General features: G+C 42.0%; 2 protein-coding genes across 4 annotated transcripts; both read left to right on the forward strand.

The window, feature by feature from the left end:
* The first annotated feature begins 2,560 nt into the window (after positions 1-2,560).
* On the forward strand, positions 2,561-11,464 carry LOC114021066 (clumping factor A-like). Of its 3 annotated transcripts, none has more exons than XR_006290302.1 (3): positions 2,561-7,744; positions 7,889-8,906; positions 9,973-11,464. XR_006290302.1 is itself a non-coding variant. In XM_027828941.3 (2 exons), the coding sequence occupies exon 2, from the start codon at positions 10,128-10,130 to the stop codon at positions 10,812-10,814; it is 687 nt and encodes a 228-aa protein (XP_027684742.2). In that variant the 5' UTR covers positions 2,579-8,906; positions 9,973-10,127; the 3' UTR covers positions 10,815-11,464. The 3 variants fall into 3 exon arrangements, 1 of the variants encoding a protein (XP_027684742.2); XR_006290303.1 differs by having other exon boundaries at positions 2,561-6,947; positions 7,063-8,906; XM_027828941.3 differs by having other exon boundaries at positions 2,579-8,906.
* A 6,901-nt stretch (positions 11,465-18,365) lies between these two features.
* On the forward strand, positions 18,366-23,813 carry DMP1 (dentin matrix acidic phosphoprotein 1). Its single transcript, XM_007066650.3, has 4 exons — positions 18,366-18,505; positions 18,617-18,664; positions 19,905-20,255; positions 21,646-23,813. The coding sequence occupies exons 1-4, from the start codon at positions 18,452-18,454 to the stop codon at positions 23,146-23,148; spliced, it is 1,956 nt and encodes a 651-aa protein (XP_007066712.2). The 5' UTR covers positions 18,366-18,451; the 3' UTR covers positions 23,149-23,813.
* Positions 23,814-25,785: the final 1,972 nt, after the last annotated feature.

Below are 25,785 nucleotides of genomic sequence, written 5' to 3' on the forward strand. Positions count from 1 at the left end.
CTAAATTTAGAGATGAGGTTTGTCGAAAACTCCATGAATGCTTGCACATTTTTTGAGGACACCTGGGCTAATTTATGATTTGGATTAAAATCATGCACAATGAGGGCTCTGTGGTTTGAATGTGTTAAGAGGTGAAACTCGACAGATTCAACTGAGTTTTGCTTTGAGTTCTTGGCTTCATTCTAATCTGAAAATACAGACAGGCCAAAATCACAAATTATTCAGTTTTGTGTGTATAGGATGAGGGGTTGGGCAGGTTGATAGGGTCTGAATTTAAATTCTAGGATTGGAACACATATATAGATATGAGAGCTTTGATTGTGGGTTGAGTCCAAAATTGGAAGGGGCCTATTTTCAGATAATGAGTTTGATATGACTGAAATATGGAGAGAATGGCTGCTCTCCTGAGTATTAAACCTGGTGGAAATCTCTTGAGGGGAAAAACTCATTCACAAGATTTCCATCATTCACGAAAGTGGGAATCTCAGGAGCCCAGATGAGATTCCGTGTTTTGGTTCTAGCTCTTTAAGAACAGCTTGTGAGATTCCAGCATCAGTTTACCCAAACCTAATCTTATATTTCAGATGAGATTTGGCCTCAGACCCCCAGTTCCAAACTCTTGGCTAAACCGAATCTGACCAATCTCATTGTAAAACTCAGGAGATTCATAACCATGAAAATGGGGTAAATGATTCCTGTGAATCCAAACCACCGAGTTTCACACAGCTTTAGTTGCTGGCTGTGTACATTCCAGCCTAACCCACAGCATACATTTTATAACACTGGGTATGTTCTCACATAACTCCTTATGGCCAAGTAGCACAGAGACATTGTGCGCTCCTCTCCCAGCCCTAATTTTGCAACCATGCCTGGATCCCTGTGACTCTATTTATGCAACCAGTTCTAAAAGCACCACATGTATTTCCAGGATCCCAGGAAGGATGGCCAGCCCTCTGTGGAGATAGAGGTGGTTAGGGACTATTTAGAAAAGCTGGACGTGCACAAGTCCATGGGGCCGGACGAGTTGCATCCGAGAGTGCTGAAGGAATTGGCTGCTGTGATTGCAGAGCCCTTGGCCATTATCTTTGAAAACTCGTGGCGAACGGGGGAAGTCCCGGATGACTGGAAAAAGGCTAATGTAGTGCCAATCTTTAAAAAAGGGAAGAAGGAGGATCCTGGGAACTACAGGCCAGTCAGCCTCACCTCAGTCGCTGGAAAAATCATGGAGCAGGTCCTCAAAGAATCAATCCTGAAGCACTTACATGAGAGGAAAGTGATCAGGAACAGTCAGCATGGATTCACCAAGGGAAGGTCATGCCTGACTAATCTAATCGCCTTTTATGATGAGATTACTGGTTCTGTGGATGAAGGGAAAGCAGTGGATGTATTGTTTCTTGACTTTAGCAAAGCTTTTGACACGGTCTCCCACAGTATTCTTGTCAGCAAGTTAAGGAAGTATGGGCTGGATGAATGCACTATAAGGTGGGTAGAAAGCTGGCTAGATTGTCGGGCTCAACGAGTAGTGATCAATGGCTCCATGTCTAGTTGGCAGCCGGTGTCAAGTGGAGTGCCCCAGGGGTCGGTCCTGGGGCCGGTTTTGTTCAATATCTTCATAAATGATCTGGAGGATGGTGTGGATTGCACTCTCAGCAAATTTGCGGATGATACTAAACTGGGAGGAGTGGTAGATACGCTGGAGGGGAGGGATAGGATACAGAAGGACCTAGACAAATTGGAGGATTGGGCCAAAAGAAATCTGATGAGGTTCAACAAGGATAAGTGCAGGGTCCTGCACTTAGGACGGAAGAATCCAATGCACCGCTACAGACTAGGGACCGAATGGCTAGGCAGCAGTTCTGCGGAAAAGGACCTAGGGGTGACAGTGGACGAGAAGCTGGATATGAGTCAGCAGTGTGCCCTTGTTGCCAAGAAGGCCAATGGCATTTTGGGATGTATAAGTAGGGGCATAGCGAGCAGATCGAGGGACGTGATCGTTCCCCTCTATTCGACATTGGTGAGGCCTCATCTGGAGTACTGTGTCCAGTTTTGGGCCCCACACTACAAGAAGGATGTGGATAAATTGGAGAGAGTCCAGCGAAGGGCAACAAAAATGATTAGGGGTCTAGAGCACATGACTTATGAGGAGAGGCTGAGGGAGCTGGGATTGTTTAGTCTGCAGAAGAGAAGAATGAGGGGGGATTTGATAGCTGCTTTCAACTACCTGAAAGGGGGTTCCAGAGAGGATGGCTCTAGACTGTTCTCAATGGTAGCAGATGACAGAACGAGGAGTAATGGTCTCAAGTTGCAATGGGGGAGGTTTAGATTGGATATTAGGAAAAACTTTTTCACTAAGAGGGTGGTGAAACACTGGAATGCGTTACCTAGGGAGGTGGTAGAATCTCCTTCCTTAGAGGTTTTTAAGGTCAGGCTTGACAAAGCCCTGGCTGGGATGATTTAACTGGGACTTGGTCCTGCTTCGAGCAGGGGGTTGGACTAGATGACCTTCTGGGGTCCCTTCCAACCCTGATATTCTATGATTCTATGATTCTATGTAGCTTTTCACATTTGCATTCAAAGAACAAAATCTGGATGCTATACGTGGAGGTTTCCAAGAGACTCAGTTATGCAAAGTGTACCTGACAATTCCCTGTACACAGTTTTTTCCCTCCATCCCTGTGTATTATCTTGATATGAAAATTGACAGTGTCAGATACAAGTGTAATAATAATAATTTACCTTTTGTGTAGCACCTTTCATCTCAGGATCTCAAAGCATTTTACAAATGTTAACTATGCCTGAAACACCCTTGTGAGACAGGTATTGCTATTAAACCTATCTTACAGATGGAGAAACCTGAGGGACAGAATGATGAAGATCACACCGTGAGTGAGCAGAGCCAAATGTAGATCCCAGGAGTCCCAACTCAGTCCTTATGCTCTAACTATTAGGCCTTGCACCTTCCTCCCAGAAAGGGAACCCAATAGATGTGCTTGAATCTATTTGGGCTTTGATATATGTTCAAAGTAGCTAGGGCAAAGGCACATCTTAGAGTGGTAAATATTGTTAAGAGCTTCCAAAGTTTTTCTGGCTCTCTGATTTTTGGGATTCTTTTTCAGGGGAATTCAGGCTAGAGAAGGAAGTCCTTATATGGAATTTCCCGTTGTTGTCTCTTGAGTGATGTCTTGCTTCAGAAAGTGGTGTGTGCGCAATTTCCTTAAAGACGACCACAAAGCATACTGTATAATTACTTGCAGGAACAGCAAAGACAGCTCCAGTAATTCACAGACTTTAGTATAAACGTACCTGGCTTGAAAAGGTGTGAGGTATTTGCTACAGGCAGGAGGAAGGCTGCAAAAAATGTATTTTCAGTGGCCTAGGAATGTTTGAAAGGTGCATGTGGTGGAGACCCTTAGGAAAGTTTCCTACAATGGTTTGGGTTCCCAAGTTATTGTAAAAGCTGAAGCAGAAGAGATTCTTGTACAAGGCTGATACACTCAAAAGGGAATTACACTTTAAAAGAGCTGGTGGAAAACTGCAAAACAGTGGTCACAAACAATCATTTGAATACAGAACAGCTCTTCATCTTGGTGCCTCTTGTTGCTTGCTATTTACAAATGCACAATTTCTTGGCAAATGGCTACCCTATGTAAGAAGAGGGAACAAGATTAGCTGGTATTCACTCATTATTTGTCTCGCTTTTATTCAAAGAGTTTCAGCCATGCAGAAATAATAGTTGGTGATGTCCCATCATACCTATGAAAAGTAATTAGCAAATAATTGAAGTCAACAGTTTGTGACTGATTCTGCAAACATTTACACAGGTGCTTAACTTTATGTCGGTGGGGAGTCCCATTTTGTTGAGTCTCCTCGTGGAAACAATTGTAAGTGTTTGTGGGATGGGTCTATAATGCATCTTATTCTTAATTAACACTTTAACTAGCTCTAGTCCTGAGCGAGAGTAAAGGAACAACAGAAAAGTCTCCCAGTATCGAACTCTCCCACTTTGTTTAGGCTTCAGAGCTGGCCAGAATATTGTGGGTAATAATTGGCAGATATGGTCAGTGGCTAAGTGAGAAAAATATACAGGTGCTCAGGAAGTGGGAAACTTACAACCATTTATTCTGCATTTCAGTTAACACAAACCCACTGCCTCTGAGGCCTGTCTACGCTTGGAGCGAGGGGAGTGATTCCCAGCGGGAGCAGACCGATTCGTGCTAGCTCTCTTTGCACTAGTGCACTAAAAGCAGCAGTGTAGCTGCAGTGGCCCGGGGAGTAGTGCGCAGCAGCACGGGATAGCCACCCGCAGGGGGTCTGGGAGGGTTTGTACCTCGGGCAGCTAGCCTGTGCTGCTGCTCACCGCTGCCGCCCTACCCCAGCTGCACTGCTATTTTTAGCACTCTAGCTTGATGAGAGCTAGTGCCAGTATGTCTGTGCGGGCTGGGACTCACACCCCTAGCTCTGAATGGAAACATAGCCACAATCAGCTGATCTAAAGCCCAGTGAAATCAATGGGAGTCTCTCTCTATTGTTGAAACACCTTAAGGAGACGTTTAAAACAAACACACACTTGTATCCAATTCTATAAATCAACCCATAAATAAAATATTAAATATAAAACTAGGCTTTGAGTAGTTTTCTGATAGCCTATGTCTCATTCTGCTCACTTTATTCACAGGAATGATCCCTCAAACTCAGCAGTAGGCTGCTCATATTAAAACGGCAGGCAAGATTTCTTCCACTCTATTGTTTTATGCAGGACAACATTGCAATCCGCGGTTATCATGCAAGGTAACAATGTGACAAAGCAAGATGTAACATAAAACAAAAATCCATCAGGTAGAATACCAGCTACCCTGTCTGAGTTTGGGCGCATTTATTAAATGGTCAAGTGTTTGATAACAGAGGAGTGGAATGGAATTATTTTTTTGCACATCTTTTGAACAGATTAAATTTACAACAGACTCCCATGTGTGCGGTGGGATTACACAACATTATAGTGAGAGGATGCAATAACTATATTACAAGGATCTAGGACCTCATCCTGCAAAGACCTGTGCACCATGCAAGATGAATAGTTTCACTGAAGTCAACAGGACTACTCACAGTGGATGAAGTTAAGCATGTGCATATCTCTTCTCAGGACTGGGATCACAGAAGGCAGCTTGGAGAAAAACTACACCAGACATTCTATATAAGCAAATTCTTAAAAAGAAAAAGGACTAAAATAAGAATTAAAAAGTCTCAAAAGCTTTGTTTCATTGTGGTTGAGCTATGTCATATCTAAAATCCCAAATGGCCTGTAGGACAAAGTTTTCTCTCATGTTTAATACACTCTAGTTTATATATTTAAAGATAGATTCACTTGTGAACTCATCCCAGAAGTCTACTGTTTTCCCAGACAGATAATGATCAGTTTTGCATTATCCTTTGGACTAGACTCCCTCTTTGCCCCTGGTGGGGAGGAGATGTCAGAAAGGTAATTTTGTAAACCAACCCCAGCCTTTTCTCCTCCTTCCTTACATGACAAATATTTTTCTAAAAGAATTACAGCTTTGCCTCAGCTGAAAGAACAGCTGAGCTACACATCTAATACAGGACTTCGTCCTAAATGAAATTTGCAGCCCAGGTTTAAATTCAGCTGGAGCTGTGTGGAGTGGAGTGCCAGACAGTATTTTCAAACCCACGGGGCAGAGGCCTGGGGCTCCATGAAATACTCTGTGAGAATTTAAGCCCTGCTTGTACCAAACATTTTTCTAAGATCCTATAATCTTGTGGGGGGGTTTTCAAGCTTTCAAAAAGGTTGTGGTATTGTTTCCTTCCCAGTTACACACAGCAGTCATAAATTTAAACAAAATGAAAACTTAATTATAATAATATACAAACCAAAAAGGATATAGATTTCTGTTTATGACAGAGTATTCATGTGTCCCATATAGACTTTCCCTCTCCTCCACTAGACAACCAAATTTCTATCTTTACGAGCAACTCTAATCTAATAGGCATTGATCTCACTTAATTTTGCCCATGTCTTTTCCATTTCTTACTGTCCTTTTACAGTTTAAATAGTTGGACTTTGCTTCTGTCTCACTCTACTTTTCTGAGCTTTACAAACCAGAGTGGTGTGAAATCTTCATGAGAAAACTTAAACCCAGGAAAAACTCACTTGGCTTTATTTCAAACTTGAAACTCAGACTAGGTTAATCAAAATAGTAACTAAGTTGCATGTACCTCCATGGTGAAGTCTAGGCCCAGTTTTGAGCCAGTACAGGACTATTTACAAATTTGCATTGAAATAATGCCAGGCTGATGTTGTAATTGTCCCCCAGTGTCGACAGGAATGTTCCAATCATGTTAAGAAAAAGGCCGATAATGCGAAAATATTCGTCTGGAAGAAGTGAAACAGTAACAAGAGAAAAGCAAGGAGGCTGTTTGTCTTAGATGCTTTGCTTATGCTCTACAGTACAATTTCCAGCACAAGCATTGTGTGGTCCAGTAATTGTACACATACTACCCCAAGTCAGCTGAGTCCCTAGACTGGTCAACAAACACATGTTTTATACCTGAGGTTCAGCCACATTGCTTTTTTTAATTAAGCTTCTCCAGAGAATACTGTAGTTTATGGCTTCATGAAATAAATTACACAGCTCTCATAAACATAAAGCATAAAACAAAAATCCATCAGGTAGAATACCAACTACCCTGTCTGAGTTTGGGCACATTTATTAAATGGTCAAGTGTTTGATAACAGAGGAGTGGAATGGAATTATTTTTTTGCACATCTTTTGAACAGATTAAATTTACAACAGACATGTATAGTCCCATGTGTGCAATGGGACTATACAACATTATAGTGAGAGGATGCAATAACTATGTTACAAGGATCTAGGACCTCATCCTGCAAAGACCTGTGCACCATGCAAGATGAATAGTTTCATTGAAGTCAACAGGTAGGTAATCCTTTCTCCAGTGAACATTCCCATTAACTTGCATAGGGGTACTTGCATGAATAAAGACTACACAGATTTATTCAGGAAAGAACGCTGTATTTTTGTATTATTTCAGAGATTAGAGGCTATGCATCCACAGCCCATGCTGGTTTTAGGATTGGATACTGCACCAGAAATCAAACCCAAGGTCTCCTGCCCATCACTGCAGAGTTTTGCAAATAGGTGGCTGAAATGATTGTGATTGAGAAAGTGAAAGAGACAGCAGCCAGATCATCAGCTGATGTAAATCAGTGTTGTCCATTGTCACCAGCAGAGCGTTGCTGATTGAGGACCTGGTCCACAAAATGTGTAGTTTGTTTGTTTGCATCTACTTATAAAACTTGTAAAATAAAGTGATTAGTGTGGTATTGGCTTTAAGAGCATTCACATATTTGCACTAAGGACCAGAGATACTTTATACAATAATATGATGTACACGTCTTAAGCGTGTATACATCCTCTGATTGTATACTAATTTTATAGCATTTACATTTGATACATGTGTTAAGATTTCTGATTCATTTATAATCTGTTTCTTCCCAGTCCATTTATATTGTTCCAGACTGAGAACACTAAAGAAGATGAAGAATATCATTATACTTCTTTGCAGTCTTTGCAGGCTAATGCAGTAGCCTGGGCTACTCCATTAAGTCTCCTAAAACCTTCCTTAGTGGGGACTACATAATCAATCCCTTACCCATACTGGTGAGCAATTACTCCCATGAATAGTCCCACTGAAGCCACAGGGGACCGTCTGAGTAAGTAACTGGTTGCTATTGTAGGTAAGGGTTCCATATCTGGCCCCAAAAGTTGGAAAATCAAACAAACTTCCTCTTTACCTCTTATTGATCACTTTTATTTTTATTCCCTTTGATTCACATAAGAAGTCTTCTTTTTAAAAGATACATCGAGGTGAAAAGGAGAATGACAGCATTGCTGGAGAACACCAAGCGAGCTATGCGATTCCCCCCGCCTTCCCCATAAGCTTCAATTCTCCTACCTTCCTCCTTCCCCACTTTGAAAATGCCACCCGGTCTTTACGTCCTCCCATCATTTTTATAAAGTGATCTACCGGATGAAAGCCAAAGAAAGAAATAAAGCCCCTGTGCAGTTTTAGAAAGGTCACTGCAGCCAAATATGGCTCAGGGCTCAGTCCTGCAATCACAGCCAGATTCTGCTTGGCTGTTACGTGAGTGCTCAGTTCGTGGGGAGTGTACAAAAGCCACCCCCGCCACTACTGCAGACATACTTGCGGACCTTGTGCTCTCACACAAATAAGTAGATTGTGAGGAGAGTAGCTAGGACATGAGCTGAGCCTTTGGGTTTGTGTTTGGTCTCTCATCCATGCTTCTCTGAATTTCCATGGGTTTGATGACTGCATCTGAGGTTTTGATTCACCCCATCTCTAAAGATAACTTTAAAAAGTGGCATTGTAGGTGAGCAATGTGGACCAAGGAAACTATACAAGTTCCCCACATTGTTTCCTGCTTCACTCTGTAGAAAAAGACTACACAGGGGATGGTCTGGCCCTTAATCCCGGAAGCGTGATTTGCTACTGCTTGTTTTACAGATGAAATTTGGAGGACTGACTATACCAGTCATGGGCAACGTTCCCTCTAATTTTTGACAGGCCGTGTGCCCAAAATTGTCTTCTGTGCAAATTTTTGACAGGCTGTGTGCGAATTGTTGTGCTTCTGTGCTAATCGTTGTGTGTGCGGTTTCGCCGGGTGCACAGGGTTTAGGATCTGTGTGTGTGCACGCACGCGCACAGCTTAGAGGGAACAGTGGTCATGGGTATTTTTGGTAGTTAATTGTTCGTCTCTCATCTGACAGGTGGCTCAACTCCACACCCAGGGCGGAGATGCTGTTGACATACATGGGTATTTGCATTCTCCAGAAAAGCTAAAAGTGACACAACAGGTGCATTTTTGGAAAAAAATTGATGCTGTATTTGTCTAATCTCAGGCGTGAACTTCTTTTCATGGAGGGAGGAGTGCAAGGACACTGGCAATGAAAAACTGGTGTGTGAGACTGGCAAGAGGGCTGAATTATGGTGGGAGGGCAGGAGAGAGGAATTTAGTGTGTTTAACTTTTAAAAAAGCAAACACCTAAATAGGCACGGGTGAGCCTAACAACAAACTCATCACTTTGCTTCAGTCTTGTAAGACTTTCCCCCACCATTCATATTTAGACTATATGCTCTTTGGGGTAGGAACTGTATCTTTCTCTTTGTTTCAAAAGCATCCAGCACATTTTGGTTATGACCATAGTCTACATAAATAAATAACAATGAATTAATATCTGATTTCTGGGCTTTGGATTACATTTTGTAATATGCTGCCAGAGTTGGGAGCAATGGCTGAGGAGGGGGTTGCATAGATGGCTTTAAGTCGTCTCTGCAATTCCCCAGATCTTGGATCTACACTGTAACATAACAGGTGTTTTAGTTGCTATGACCGAGAGATTAAAAAATGGTATTTACCATCAGACTTCCTAAGCATAGTCTGGGATTTTCAAAGAATCTTAAGGTAATTAGGTGCACAGCTCCTATTGAATTTCCCATTGAAAATCTCAGTCAGATCTGGGTCTTTGGCTTGGGTTGATCTCTAATTGCAATGTGCAGGCAAATGAGTAAATATATGCAACATTTCTGCTACTGCCCACAGGACTGTTTGTGATCCACAAATGGATGTGGAAAGTTTGAGGGCGCCATTTGAATATATAGGTTTGAAAATATGATGCTTAAAAAGGAAATGGAAAAGCTGACCTGGAGGAAATTCACTCTATGAAGAGGCAGCAGCAGCTTGCTAGACTTGGACTTGTTGATAGAGCTTGTGATCCTAGACTTAGGGGATAGGCCTATTTTTCATTTTCTTGTTCACCATATTTAAGCCTCTACCTTGAAGAATGCATTTCTTTGACAGGTGTTTACAAATAATTATTTCCTGGGATCGATCTATCCTTTCTTTCATTTCCAATCATATAGGAGCCCGATAATGAAAGCACCGATGACAGCAACAGGAATGAAGTTACTGTAAATGGAGGCAACACCAGTGGTGGAATGGTAAAGTGAAGGTGGTGACACTGGAAGTGGAAATGGCAGCGCTAAAGGTGGAATTAGTCATGTGACTGGCAATCCAAATGCAAACAGCCAGAAGAGTGAACCCAGAGGTACCGATGAGAAGTCTGGCAACATCAGCAGTGAAGACAGTGATGAAATGCATGATTCTAATGAACTCATACAAGGGGATGGCCCCACTGACAGCAATGAATCTGATGGCTCTGTCAGTCCTGAGAAAGGATGATGATTCAAACCCTGATAGTGAGAACAAGTGCAGTGGCCAGCAAGATGATACCAGCGAGTCCAAGGAATCAGGCGGCGAGGACCATGAAAGCACATTGTTCAGCGATACCGAGGATACAGACAGTGACAATGACCGCAGCGAGAGGGACAGCGGCAGCAGCAGTGACGGTGACCCCAAATCAGACAGTCGTGATAGCGACAGCGATGCCTGTAGTGACAACAAATCAGATGGCAGCCACTGTGATCGCACGAGTGATGATGACGGCAAATCAGACAGCACTGATAGCACTAGTGACAGTGAATCAGGTGGCAGTGAAGGTGACAGCAAGTCAGCGAGGAGTGAGCGTGCACCTAATAGTAATGACAGTAGTGGTGACAACAGTGGCAATTCACCCCATACAGAACTCCCAACGGACCGTGAATCTGAGGAAAATGACAGTGACGGTAGCGCAAAGGCAGAAGACAAAGACGGTAAGAGCGAAAGTGAAGGCAGTAATAGCAAGGACTCAGCGAGTGATGATTAGAACTGGGGAAATGAAAATCCGTAGTGACACTGACACTAATTTACAGCAAATTCCATTTGCTGTAAGTAGGAAGAGAAAAAGGACTTAAACAAAAACACCAGTAGTACCTAGACATTATCTGAACTGTAATCAAAGATACTAAGCAACATTAGAGCAAGGCTAGAAGAAAAATGTATTCCCTCAGTGCTGTCCAATTCCAGTCAATAAATGAAAATAAATACTGAATGCATATGTCAAAGTAACATTTTCGGTTGCTATAATTTTATTAAATTGTACATCATGTTCAAATGAAAACTAGTGAGTGTTTGAAACTGTGGGATGATTTAGCATCAGAATGTATCAGTAAGTTATAATACTTGAAGATTTGTAAGTTGTCCCTCAATCTAGGACAAACCACACATTGTGGGTAACATTATTATTCAACATGTGTATTGCTAATATATAGATCTCTCTCTCTCTCTCTCTCTCTTTCTCTCACACACTGTCTCTTACACACACCCCTTGCCATGTGATATTCCTATATGCTGCTGGTAAACCCACGTTCTCCATTTAATGACAGTTGTATGTAACTTTCCCTCTCTTTTAATCCAATCATTTCAAAATTGTATTTTTAGAAGATGAAATATGTAATCTGTAAAATAAAGATTTTTTTAAAATGTAGTCTATTTGCCTTCTTATTGGGAAGGAGTCTTGGTCTTACCGGCGGTGTTAAAAGAATGGCATAGAAAGTTTGCAGTAAAATCCAAAATTCTTCTAGTTAATATGAATCATTTTACAACACCTGAAAGTGCACTAGGCACCTCAGAATGCAGTTAAGAACACATAGTCCCAGCTTAAAATGTAAAGATCTATGTATTTACAGAGCCCAGATACAGGGCCGGTGCAAGGATGTTTTGCGCCCTAGGCGAAACTTCCACCCCCCGCCCTGAGGTGACCCCCTGCAGCAGCTCCCCACCGCCCCCTCTCTCCCTCCCTCCCCTAGGCCTGGGGAGCCGTGCGGCAGCTCCCCGCTGCTCCCTCCCTCCGCCCGGGGAGCCGCGTGTGGCAACTCCCCACCCCAGCTCACCTCTGCTCCGCCTCCTCCCCGAGCACGCCGCTGCTTCTCCCGCCTCCCAGGCTTGCGGCGCCAATCAGCTGTTCAGCGCGCAAGCCTGGGAGGAGAGAAGCAGAGCGGGGCGGCGTGCTTAGGGGAGAGGCGGAGCAGAGGTGAGCTGGGGCGGGGAGCGGTTCTCCTGTGCACCGCCTCCCCCCCCATTACTTGCTGCAGGCGGCCCTCCCCACACCCACCTGCCCCAGCTCATCACCGCTCCACTGCCTCCCCAGAGTGCACTTTTGGGCGCCCCCAACCACTTGGCGCCCTAGGTGACCGCCTAGTTCGCCTAGTGGTTGCCTTTGCCCCATTCTGCTGGGCACTGTACAAACACAGAAGAGACAATCCCTGCCCTTAACATAAGTAGTCCCCTTAAGTTCAATGCTATTACTGTCCCACACTAATTCAGAGAATACAGTGGACAGGATTTTGGCTGCCTTCCCCAAAAGCACCTGCTGCACCTTCATGCAACATTAGAGGGGTTTGGAATATCCAAACCAAATTTATTTGAAAGATCATCTCATCCTTTGACGAGCCCTGCATTTAGGGTTTGTTCCTGCTCCTATTAAAATGTAGCTATTGACTTAAATGGGACCAGAAGAGGACCTTTAATATATGATTTACTTTGCAGCCCATTCACATGAAAGTTACAGGCCATTCTGTGAGGTGCTAACCACACTCAACTCTTGTTGATCTCAGTGGAAGTTGATGGTGCTGAGTGAGTCACAAGGCCAAACTGTAGGCAATGGCTGGTGTGAGCCCATAATGCCTATAGCTAATCATGGTATAAAGATATCCAGGGCTTGTCGGAATAAAGAGGAAGGCTGCAAGGAGTATTATCAGGATGTGCAATGCTCATGTTTATCACTTACCCAGACAGCGACATTTTGACAGAACACAACATCAGGTGTTTGGAGCTTGAGTTAAATGCAGGTTCAACCTAAAAAACCAACACTATAATTGTTTAAGGCACCAAAAAATGGTTTGTGATGTGAAGCCTAAGAGTGTAATTTTGTTTGAAGTTCAGAGGAAAGCACATCCCAGGTTATTGAGCGTGACAGACAACGAAACCACAAACAAACAAAAATCAACGAGAAAGGAAGAAAGCCATTTATGGAAGAAGGGAGTAAAAACACAAAAGATTTGACCCAGTACCTATGGAAGTCAACACCGGTCTTTCCACTGACTTCACTGGGCTTTGGATAAGACCCAGATGGAGCTAACAGAAAGGAAAGCTGAATGTACAATCGAAAAAGGAGAGAAATAAAGGGAAAGAGGAAAGAGAATTACAGCTGCAATAGAAATGAAGGGAAGAGGATAGTTATAAAAGGAATGTACAAAGAGAATTAAACTAAAGGCACACTGTAAGAAAAGGGACGAGAATCAAAGAAAGCACAAGGAAATAGAAGAGACCATGAAGCTAAATGGCTGCTGTGGGCAGATTCAATGGAGAGAGTTAAAGAAACTGAAAAATGATGGGGGCGAAAATTAACACTTGAGAAAAGGGAGCCAGAGAAACTGGTCTAGGCGACAGGCTACTGGAGACCTAGGGTTTATTCCTGGTACTGCCACTGACCAGCTGTATGAGCTTGGGACTCTGTTTCTCCTAGTCTTTGTCTGTCTTGTCTTATTAGATTGCAAAGTTTTGGGGACAGGTACTGTTTTTTGCTATGTGTTTGCACAGTGCCTAACGTACCTGAGTCCCAATCCTTAGTGAGGGCTTTAGGTGCTACTGGAGTATAAACATCATGATAGTAAATTTACCTCAGTGTTGAGACGTATCTAATACATTATGCACCATTTCTCTCTCACACACACACACACACACACACACACACACACACACACACACACACACACACACACACACTTTTTTGCTTAATTCAAAGACCTAGTACCCATACTGAGAAGAAAGCAGGGTATCTCTGCAGTGATAGCCCACAAGGGAAGGCGTCTTGATCCAGACTATAGGGGAAAACAAGATTTGTTTTACAACATTGTTTTAAAATTCACAAATATATCTATGTTTGTGTCAACAATTAAAGACTATGAACAGAGAATAATAAATATGACTAATCACATAATTAACAGTTATTCAGCACCTATGTTCAAAACATCTGACATTCATTAATTTATTAATCCTCATGAAAACTTCATGATGTAGGTAAATATACTCCTTTTAGCGATGGGGAAATTGAAGCAGACACAATTTAGGGTAAAATTTTCAAAAGCGCCTAAGTCTCATTTTTCAAAGTAATTGTGGCCCAGATGCTCAAAGGTACTTAGGCTCCTAGCTGCCATTGAAATCTGGGTCTTTGTGGCTTCAGGCCTTATGCATTTAGGAGCCCAAGCCTCACTGAAAGCCCCATTTAAAAATGTTACTCTTAATGACTCATCCACTTGACAAAGGATGATGGTACCAGCGGTGGGATTAAAATCCAGAAATAAGGAATTTCTGATGTCCAGCCCTAGGCCAGCTAAGAGTAAAAGACTGGAAGAAATCCCCTCCCTCCAAAGCTGTTGTATGACAGCTTACTCAGAGGGACTCCTGCACCCAAAGCAGGGTTTTCATAACACTGAGGGGAAGCTGCACAAAAGTCAATGCAATTTACAACTACATTACATTTTTGGCAAATTACTGATAGTGTGGGTTTCCCCATATTTCTGCTTCGAAAACTGTGTCTTTTACTGCATTAGGAGTACACTTTTTTTAAAAAAAATGGCATGAACTCCGCACTCTCCTTGTTTCAGTAGTGTTATCATTGTACTATAATTTTGTGGAAACTAAGGGCTCAATTCTCTGTTCCTCCCAAAAGCGGATTATTGCACAAATGGAAGGGCAGTTCAAAGAGGGTTGTAAATGCCCCCTTTCATGCTTTTTTCCCTGGCAAGAACAATTCCACCCCATAGTAATATTTTATAAAGCGTATTTCCATTCAAGACTGGAAAACTCATTGCAGATGACTGAACTGTGAAGTTTTGTGTGCCCACACACAACAGAAAAGCAAGGAAAATAAATCTCAAAATTTACTTTGGTTCTGACCCTGTTCCCACTGACTTCCACAGGAGCAGGATATTGTGCTAATTGCAGTTTGTTTTTATTTGCCACACTTTTTGTGGTCTTACCTCACGATATGCAGCTTCTGAGAGACATGCAGCTAAATGACTGGAAAAGTTATTTCAAGTGCTTTCCCTCAGTGATGTGCGGTCAATGTCTTAACATAGGACTCCCACCATTTCTTTCCGTATGGCCTGTACTAAACACGACATCTCCTGGGGAAATGCGTTACAGAGAGAGGGACTGAGGGATGGGAGAAATCTACTCATTCCTTTACCCAGTTAAACAAAAATGCCTTCTCATAACCCAGGAGGGAAGTGACACCACTTGGCAAAGAAAACTCGTAAAGTGCCCTTCGCTGGAATTGTTTATACTTTTTACTGAAAAAGAAACCAAGCCAAATTCCATTCTCGGTTACATCAGTGTAACTACAGAGTAAAGCTGCTGAAGTCAGCAGAGATACTTTGGACTATTGATGTTAAACCTGAGAGTTGAATTTAGTCTACTGAGTATAGTGAGAGCATAACACAACGTTGTGTAGTCTGAAGTTGGGGAGAAAGGTAAGAACTCTTTAGGGAAGTCTGGAGTTACCCTTCATTAGGATATCACTTAAGAAAACCCTTGAAATTTAGTGGAAGCTGGTCCATTTCAAAGGCAAAATATTTGCACTTCAGGCATATTTTTATGAGCTGAAGAACTAAGTCATCTCCAGCAGGGATGACTTAGCAATGTCCAAATGAGGACATGGAAACTATTCCAACCTTCCCTTCAGTTTGGTGGCAGCATTTGAAGAGACTCCCTCGCAACACATCACTACTTTTCCCGTTAGACCTTAAATCCACTTCCTTGGAATAAACCGGGGTAAAGAACCAAAGGGAATGTGTGTTTGGTATTTACTAACATTGCCTAAAATTTTCTCTCTATTTATATATATTATTTACATATATATGAGAGACTAATAAAATAACAGTACTAATTATGTGTAACACATACATAGTGCTTTTCAAAGTATTTAATCCTCATGACAACACAGCAATGCAGATAGGTATTATTATCCTCATTTTAATGATGGGGAAATTGAAACAGAGAGGATTAGGTGACTTGACAAAAGTCATATATGAAGTCTATGTCCTACCCAGGATTAGAACTCAGGAATTCCTGGCTCCCAGCCCCAAATTCAGACCTCTAGAGGATGATAAAAGAAGGCAAGAAAAACCTCACCACCCAAACTGCTGTATGGCTTCCTCTAGCACATGCATCTATTCGGCTCAAGTCCTATTTAGCTTTTCCTTTCCATAAACAGATCTAGGGCCTGATCAACAGAGGCTGATGGGAGAATGCCCACTGAGTTTGAGAAAAGTGGGACCAGGCCCTCCGTTTCCAGATTTACTGTGTGAAGATAGCACCTGCGGAACAAGGAGATTTCATCCTGATCCTTTTCAGCGTGTTCTCACAAGGTGGTTAAAAACATACAATTCCTGGAGCGTAAGTGTACAAACTGTCTGCTTGTATGACCTGAAAATATACATTAACAGGAAACAACCCCTGCCTGAGTATGACCGGGATCTGGCCATGTGTGTGGGTGACACTCTAATTGTTTGTGCTCGTAACCCTGTATGTATGTGAATGGCATAAATTTAGAAATGAAAATAAAGCCTTAGCAAGATCTTTCATTATATGAAAACTAGGCTAGTAATTTTGAAACCGCAAAAAGCTTTTTTTAGGGAAAATCTCTCTCCGGAGGCTGAAGGAAGTGTGGGGGTGCTGGATTCCCAGTGACACCTTATGACATCATTCACCCTGTGAGAGTGCAGATTGGCCACCATATCTGCAGCAGAGTTTAAATTCATGCACTCGTGGAGGAGGCTCCAGCTACCAAAGCAACAGGGCGATACAGGTATTTAACTGGTCCTATGCCTTTGTGACATCTGACGTGCCAAAGCTAAGAAGTCCTGAAGAAAGCCTGTGTGACGTGCATACAGAAGTAACTATTTTAATTTCTTTGGTTTATTCTCAAAAATGAAACAGCATGTACATGTTAACAGTTCTTGAGCTGTGATTTATAGAAAAGCACAACAGAACATCTGTGGGAAAGAGAGAGAGGAGGGGTAGGGGGCAGATTGTTTGTTTGTTTTCTAAGGAAAAAGCAAAAGCTCATCTCTCATTTTGAGATCTGTGTGCGCTTATTTAAGCAAGTAAAATGATGTAGTGTTTCCTTCCTAAAGCACATTTATCTTTTGTTTCTGTGTCACATGTTTATCTGATTTACCCAGTGTATAAATCTGTGAGTAAAGATGTTTATATGTAAGGCCTTATAATTCTGATTTTCTTTGCCTTGGGGGGGGAGGGGGAAATGCAGCAAATTTGTGACAGACAGCTATGGTGTTAGAGTATCCCGTGCAATAGACTCAGTCTCAGACATATCCTTTTGCACAAAGACACCGTGGAACGGATTCTGCCACCTTTACCCTTCTTGCAGCGCGCCTTGCTCCACAATTATTGTGTAGTTAGATGCTACTTCGTGTGAGTCGGGGTGGCAGAATCAGGCCCCCTGTTAGTCTGAAAGAGTGAAAATGTGTTGACTTACCCATTGCAATGTTTATGGTTGATGTTACACAAAAGGGTTTAATTCTCAAAGAAAAAGATTACTTAAACCCACTCCTAAAATCTGTTCTTTGTGAAGCATTAGACTGATTCAGTGAGACTGAATTTGCCCCCCAGTTAGCCTATTCCAGAATTTTGTTTGGGATGGACAGATTGTGTGCAAGGCTCCATGTGATTTTTCTCCACTACTAATTTAGGATAAAAATGTAAATATTAAAACAAAGTACCAATAGCAATAGACAACATTTGGTACTGTAACCGTGATCTGTGGTACTAAACTTTTTAACAGGTTGATAAGCAGCCCTGGGTGACACAGTCATTAAGGAACTAGATTTCAGAGTAACAGCCGTGTTAGTCTGTATTCGCAAAAAGAAAAGGAGTACTTGTGGCACCTTAGAGACTAACCAATTTATTTGAGCATAAGCTTTCGTGAGCTAGCTGTAGCTCACGAAAGTTTATGCTCAAATAAATTAGTTAGTCTCTAAGGTGCCACAAGTACTCCTTTTCTTATTAAGGAACTAGCGAATCATAAACTGTTTTGCACCCTGTCATTAAAGTTTAATCAAGAAAAATCTGCATTTCCCCAGGTATCCCCTATTCCAAACCAAAATATGAAATTTAACTTAATCTTCATGGCCCAGCTTCAAAAGCCAATAGAGATTTTGGGTGCTAGACAAGAGCATGGGCTCAGCACTCTTTACAAATCAGGATCTTTTAACGTGTCTCAGGTTGGGCACCAAAAATCGAGGCATCCAAAATCACTAGGTGCTTTTGAAAATCTTATATGCTGTTATAATCAGTCATGCTGAATTTCAATTAAGAGCATGTGAAAATACTCTTTTGTAACACCCCTACTTCATTGCAGCTGCAGACACTATAATCAATATGAAGACAGTACTCCTGGTAATCTCTCTCTGGGCTTTATCCTGTGCTCATCCTGTAAGTACTTATTATAAATCATTAAAATCCCTAGTCTCAGCATTTCAAGCATGCCCAAGACCTTCTGTACCACTTCTGTTCATTCATAAGTTGTCTTTTCAATGTGTTTAGGTGCCCAGCCATCAAAATGCCCATTCTGAGAGCTCTGAAGAACAGGGGGTAAGTTGACCATCAAGAGTTTTTCAGAAGACTCTATTTCAGCAAATAGCTTATGAAACAGTATTGTAAAGCGGAACTGGTCTCTGGTTAATAGCGCTCGAAACACTACTAGATTAAAATAGTTGCTACACTTCTAGGCTTTGAGTTATATCCATTTTTCAAGGTCATTTTAATTGATAATGGTTTCAGCCATTTCTACATACACCCTCTCCCCCCCACCCCCATATGTGGAGATGATAACTAGGTGACAAATTGCATTACATGCTTTCGGCCACCTCATCTACGTGTTGCCCACTAATCCATCCCCACAGGACTTACTGTAACAATCCAAAGATCTGAACAGCTTCAGAGAGCTGCCATTTGAAATAGGAATGCTGCCAGAGCAATGTTTCCTCCTTCACCACCAAATATGGAATTTCTTCCTGACCTTCCCACAATGCGAGGCACGAGACAGGCATGGTTCAGCCATGGACCAATAGCTACTCTTTAAATGTAATAGTATCACAGCTTTCAAGTTTGGTATCTTCCAAACCCATAATGCTAGAAATGGGAACTTTATACCACTGGAAAGAAGAAAGTCCCATCTTCCCAGTGGGGGACAAATAATTTGTTCCTGACTCTGAAAGCTTATACTTTGTTGGTTCTAAAAAAAATGGAACTGGTAGACTCCAAACCACTTGTGGTTTTGGTTTTCCTGAGCCCAAAAGCCTCCCATGGTTTCGCAAATCTCTATCAATGAAATTTAAGTGACAACACCAAATAATTTCTGGATATAATTTTGAATGATCCCTTTACAAAAAACCCAATTAGTTCATTTGAAACGCCAGCTGCATCCATGGCAACTATAATAAAAACACTCCTTTTATTTTACTCAAACTGAAATTACTTGAGTATAAAAAGATTCAGAGCACTTCAAAATGCATGAGCTGTTACTAAGACAGAGCCATCATATATATATATACCCATCTCTTTTACTCAATAAAAACCACAAGATGAAGCATAACCAAATGTTTGGGGTTTCTTGCATAAGGCAAGCTGTGGTTCTCATTAGAAACAAATAAAACCCGTGCAGAGGAACTGGTAATTAAGAGTCTTCGCACTGCTTGCCTGACCCAAAGCCAAATGGTAATAAGCAGTTTACTTTACACCAATGGACACAATGTGGCCCTTACCATGGCATCAGTAAAACCGCAATAACATTTGCTTAATCAAAGTACCTTAATTTCGCCTTTTTGTGCAGGACACAGCAAGCGAAGAAAGTCTGAATGAGGAAGCAGATTGGGCTGGCGATGCTTACAGCAGTCCTAAAAGCAGTGCAGAAACTGGAGGAGAGGACTCCAATGCTGATGAGCATGATGGCACTGATGAAGAAAACCACGACCCATCCGTGGCTTCTAGCAGGAGCTCTGAAAGTCATCCAGATGATGTCGATGCAAGGAGCACTCAAGACTATGACGAGGATGACAGTTTCCGAATTCAGCAGGCTCATCGTAAAAATTGGGCTGATCATGAGGATTCTGGTGACCTTGATGATGTGGAAGAAGTAGATGAAAACAGTCATGGTGATCAATCAACTGAGAAAAACTCTCTGGTAAGTGTACATAGCTCTCCTGTATAAGGCTCAGTTTCCTAGCAGGTAACATTCTTCTTCTGCCAGTTGTCTGAGCAGAAAAAGTGGTTAGCAGTCTTAATTCAATCTGCCGTAAACATAGGGCTACAACATAACACATCCCAGATAATTTGCTGTAAATTAACACATCCCAGATAATTTGCTGTAATCAGATCAGGCTCTGTTTTCAAGAGACAGAGGACTGTGCTAACTGAGCTGAGTTTTGGAGAACAAATTTGGATTTGGGTAAGTGCATGGGAAATAGAGTATCACTCCTCTGGCTTTGTAATGGGAGCAGTGTGTCAATTAAAGACAAACAAATTGGATGTATTTGAAATTCACATATATGCAAAATTGTTATAGGACAAAATTTGTCTACATGGAAAAACATAACCAAAAATATACAATTGTGTAAAATTATATCTGAAATGAAGTCCTATCCCCCATTTTTTTTCACCACTAGATTATAGTCCTTCACATGAAAAACGTTGTTCAGATACCTAACAGACTTGTGGACATATGGAAAGCATTATTTTCTTATATCTTTATGGTCAAAAGCATAAAAACTCAATATTCATCCATGGGTCAGATTTTCAAAAGAGCTCAATATCAGCAGCTCCCATTTTTTATTGCACAAATGGGCCTGAAATCAATTACTATAAATTTGAAAACAACACTGGTCAAGATTTTCCAAAGAGCACAGCACCATGGAGTCCATGTGGAAGTTCTGGCTTTTTTCAGAATGGTGCAATGGGCCAGATCACTGCTTTTAGTGTTGTGGACCATTACTGTAGAATATTTTAGGAGTTATATTAAGGCATATACAATTACATGTAGAAATGGAACAAACCAAATCCCTCTATCCAAACACCCAGAACTTCAAAAGATGGATCAGAATTTTGTGGCTTGAGACATGTTATATCACATCATGCTCTATTTATAGTGAGTGTGATGAAGCCATGTCATCCCAAACCAAGTAATGCCATAAACTAAAATTCACCCCTCTCCTGCCATAAATCCAGTGAGGACACACATTTTAAACGAGTGGATTACTTGTTTACAGTATCTAAATTGAATCCTAGCAGAGCAGCAATTTCTAGGGGGACTTATTTTTAAGACTCCTAAAATGTTAACTGAAGTAACATTATTATTTTATTTGGTGGTTTGAAATCTAATTTGTTAGATATACATTTTAAGGCATACTGGGCCAAATTCTGCTCTCAGTTACACCCATGTAGCATTACGAGTTTTGATGCAGTAGCACGAGTATAAATGATAGTAGTATTTGGCCTACACAATTTAGTGAACAAGTCGCATTTGTAAAATACAGCAAGGAAGTGTTTACAATGATTTCTCTTTGCCACATCTCTAGGAGGATGTAAACGAGACTCTTGCTATTGACTGCAGTGACCATGGAGATCACCACGCCAGGGACAGCAGAGAATCAGAAGACAACGGTGACATTGAAAATGATGGATTTCTTTATCTATCCAACGGCTTCGACTCTAGCAAGGGGGACGAGGAAAGAAATTATCTGACAGATGAGGAAGATGAGAGCGGAGATGATACCTTTGATGAAAATAACGAGGAAGAAATTAACGGGGCAGACCCTCGATACCCTGCTCGTCCCACTGGAACAGATGAGCACAGTGCAGTTGCTGATGGAGATCTAGATGGTGACCATAGAGCTACCGCTATGGGGAAAAAAGATAGCAGCAGCAGCGAGAGCAGCGAGAGCAGCAGCAGCAGCAGCGAGAGCAGCGAGAGCAGCAGCAGCAGCGAGAGCAGCAGCAGCAGCGAGAGCAGCGAGAGCAGAGGCTTTGGTCATGGGGAGGATGCCAGTCGTGGCAGGCATGTCCCCAGCAAAGGAAATCGAGGCGACAGTGACAGTGCCAGCAGTAGCCAAGAGGAGAGAGATGATTCTGATGATGAAGGAATGCAAGGTGATGACCCATCCTTCTTTGACAGCGAAGCTGGCAATTCCAACATGGTTCATGGTGCCATTCATTCCAAAGAGAGCAGCCAAGAAACCAGTAGGGAGCACCTCTACGGCAAGCGGAAAAGCACCAATAAATCACAGAAACCTTCCCAGAGCCACGTGTTCCGAAATGGTGATGATACTTCAGAAGAGGATGATAGCGCAGAGCACAGTGACAGTAAATCCAAAGAGGACAGCAAGTCCACAGAAGACAACAGTTGTTCTGAAGAACACGTTGCCAGCCACTCCAGAGAGGATGTCACCAGCCAGTCAAAGGAAAATGTCACCAGCCACTCCAGGGAGGATGTCTCCAGTCAATCAAGTGAAGAGAGTAGTGAATCCCAGGAAGAAAATGAGGAAAACTCCAAAGACGTGGATAGCAAATCAGATGAACACAGCGGTAGCAAATCTAAAGAAGGTCAGGAAGACAGAGACTCCCCTGAGGATGACAGCAATACATCAGAAAGTGACAGTGAATCCACAGAAGACACGAGGGACCGTAGCAAATCAGAGGAGAAGAGTAAATCTACAGAGGACAACTTGGAATCAGAAGAAGATAAGGATGGACCATCTCACAGTAAATCGGTTGAGAGCAGAAGTACTTCAGAAGAGAGCAGTAGCAGTGAAGAGAGCAATGCCAGTGATTCGAATGAAGAGGACATCAGTTCTGAAGAGCAGCAAGGCCAAGACAGCAAGTCTGCAGAAACCAGTGATAGTGAATCGAACGAAGAGGAAGATAGTGAATCCAGAGAGCACACTGCAAGTCAATCAAGCAGCCAGGAAGATGATAGTGTATCAAGGAGCATGGACATTGAAAGCAGAAAGTTAGTGCTTGATGTTTATCACAACAAACCCATTGGTGATTATGATGACAATGACTGCCAGGATGGGTATTAAAATATACATTAAAAATCCAAACTATATATGACTTGTGGGGGGGAGGGAAAAATCTTTTAATTTATTTACCCTATAGACAGTATTAAGGTCAGCAGTTCCTTCTGAGAAATATTCTGTGAACAATAAGGGCATGATGATTTTGTAGGATTTCACTATTTCAGCTGGTGTTTGCCCAATGTGAAATTAAATGAAAAATGATGCTTTAAATATGAAAAGGATAAATCTAAGTGAGAAGCTGATTTATGATCCTAGAACTGAATTAGTACAAAAAAAGGAAAAGCTAAATATTAGTTAGGAGAAGTGTTTGCAAATAAAATAAATGTATTTTTCAGGGAAGATAGACCCACCACTGTGCTAGCTTTATGTTCTCCTATAATTCATTGCATTATGTCCATGAACATTGTTAGGAGCGATGGTTGAGCATTAAGGAGAGAATGGATGCTTAGATTTATTACACAAATATTTGCATCTACAACTTCTTTAAATTCATTTCTCTACAGTCCAAATGAACTTTAAATTAATTGCCACTACTGCACATAACAAGGAGAGCGGCTAGTCACTGCACGTACAGTATCACCTCAGTATGGGACGTACGTAATATTTTGTAATAAATGCACAGAAAATGTGTTGTATCCTTTTGCATTGATGGCATCACTATTTCAGTGTTAACAATAATCCTATTTGACTTCCCTAATTAATATTAAAAACACCAGACTAAATAGTCACATGGTTTGAGTTTTTACTATTAGGTTATATTAAAATGAAACATTATTTGGAGTCTAACTGCTGTGAGCAGAAACAAAGAGTTTTCTGAACTGGTAACTTTAACATATGCAGCATGGCCGACTCAGATGGACGAACCACTTAAGGAAAAATAGCGCCTAATTCTGATCTCACACTGTTTTTATACCAGTGTAAGACAGTGGAGTCATTTTTGACTTGCTCTCACACCAATGAGATCAGATGCAAACCCTGTACTTGTGCTGATTTTGCAGCAGGAGGCCAGCATTTTGAAGCATCCCTCTTCAAAATGCCACTTTCAAAAAGAGATCCTAGGTGGAATATTATTGCAACATCAGCTAATCGTCTTTCTCTGATGCTCTATTACCATTCCCAGAAGTGCAGCCTCTACTAAATGCACTGGGAGTGAAGCTGTCTCTATGCTAGACCAAACCAAGGATAGTCCTGTGTTCAGAGGTGAACACACATACACATAGCATTGACCCTGACTGACCCCCCTCTGTTCAGAATGCAATCATTATCATTTAAAAGCTTAGCAATCACATAGGGCTGAAATCTCCTATTGCCGGTACTGGACGGTAGAAAGACGCAGAGGAGCACAACTCTGAACATGACTGAGGATGTGGAGTTTTCTCGGCATGCACCTACATGGCCGTGCTAGTAACAAGACGAACCTGTGCACAGAAGGTGACAGTCCTTCTGGATCCTGCTCCAATCCTCTGGTGTTGATTAGGAGAAGGAGGACGACAGAAGCGTTCTGAAGGCTAGGGCAGTGGAGGGAAGGTGGTATGGGGAAGCTGGGAGGAAGGGCGCAATCAGAAGCGTGGCCACACATTGGTGATGGAAGAAGAAAATGGAGAGAGATAAGGGAAAGGGAGGTTAATGAGCAACACAAAGGAGAGTTGAGAATGCGCCTGGGTTTTAGTGATGGTGCAGGAGGTGGGAAGGGAGAACAAACAAAGGGTGCTGAAGCTGGAGGGGAGTTGGAATGGGAGTCTATCTGGGTGCTGGTACTGGGGTTGCAGGGAGTAGCATGGGAGGAGGATTGTGGGCTGAGCTGGACTTGGAGCAGGTGATGGTGGAAGGGAGTAGGGCAAGGAGGCTGAGAAGTTCTTCCACCTTCAATATGTCGGGAACTTAACTCTAGAGCTGCTCCCCAGCTGCAGCATCCTGGCTGAGGGCAGGTTCGGGCAGTCCCTCCCTACTTGCTTTAAACCTATGTTGGCATAGCTGTACTCCCAACATCAAATTCTTCACGAAGGGCAAGGAATGCTCTTGTTCAATCCCAGCATCATGTTCAAGTGTTTGTGGGAGGGGGTCCCCTGCAAATACTTGTTGTGGTACCAAAGAACATGGAAAGTTAAGCAGCTTTGATGACGCTGATCCACAGCAAGCAATTAAATACAAGGACCTGCAGGATGGACAAATTTCCTAAATGAAAGCACATCAAGTGAGTTAATTTTTGTAATTAGACTTAAGACTCTGAGTTGATCACAGAGCAGATGACGTATCGTGCTTACATGATATTCAAATTCAGTAATTGCTCCAGTTCTGAGAAATCCTGAGTCAATCCTGCTTGAGATCTGGAAACAGGAATCTATGTAAAATACCAGTAGATGAAACTGCATGAATTTTACCTCTTGGTGAAACATTATCTACGGTCAGAATCTGTAAAATTACAGACCAGTAACGCAAATCAATTTGCAAATGCAGTTTGAATTATGAAAAGGCAATGTCAAATAAAGTAGCTCTTATTTTGTTAACAATGACCTCACATTATGGGTGGAGTACTGACCCCTTGATATGGGGTCAGTATTTGCTTATTCAGCAGAGCATTTTCGCTGTGTAATTTGCTTTAAGTTCATGCAAAGTCCCATGTATCAGTGGGACTATACA

The sequence above is a fragment of the Chelonia mydas genome, chromosome 4 (assembly GCF_015237465.2).
Source record: "Chelonia mydas isolate rCheMyd1 chromosome 4, rCheMyd1.pri.v2, whole genome shotgun sequence".
NCBI classification, from domain to species: domain Eukaryota; kingdom Metazoa; phylum Chordata; order Testudines; family Cheloniidae; genus Chelonia; species Chelonia mydas.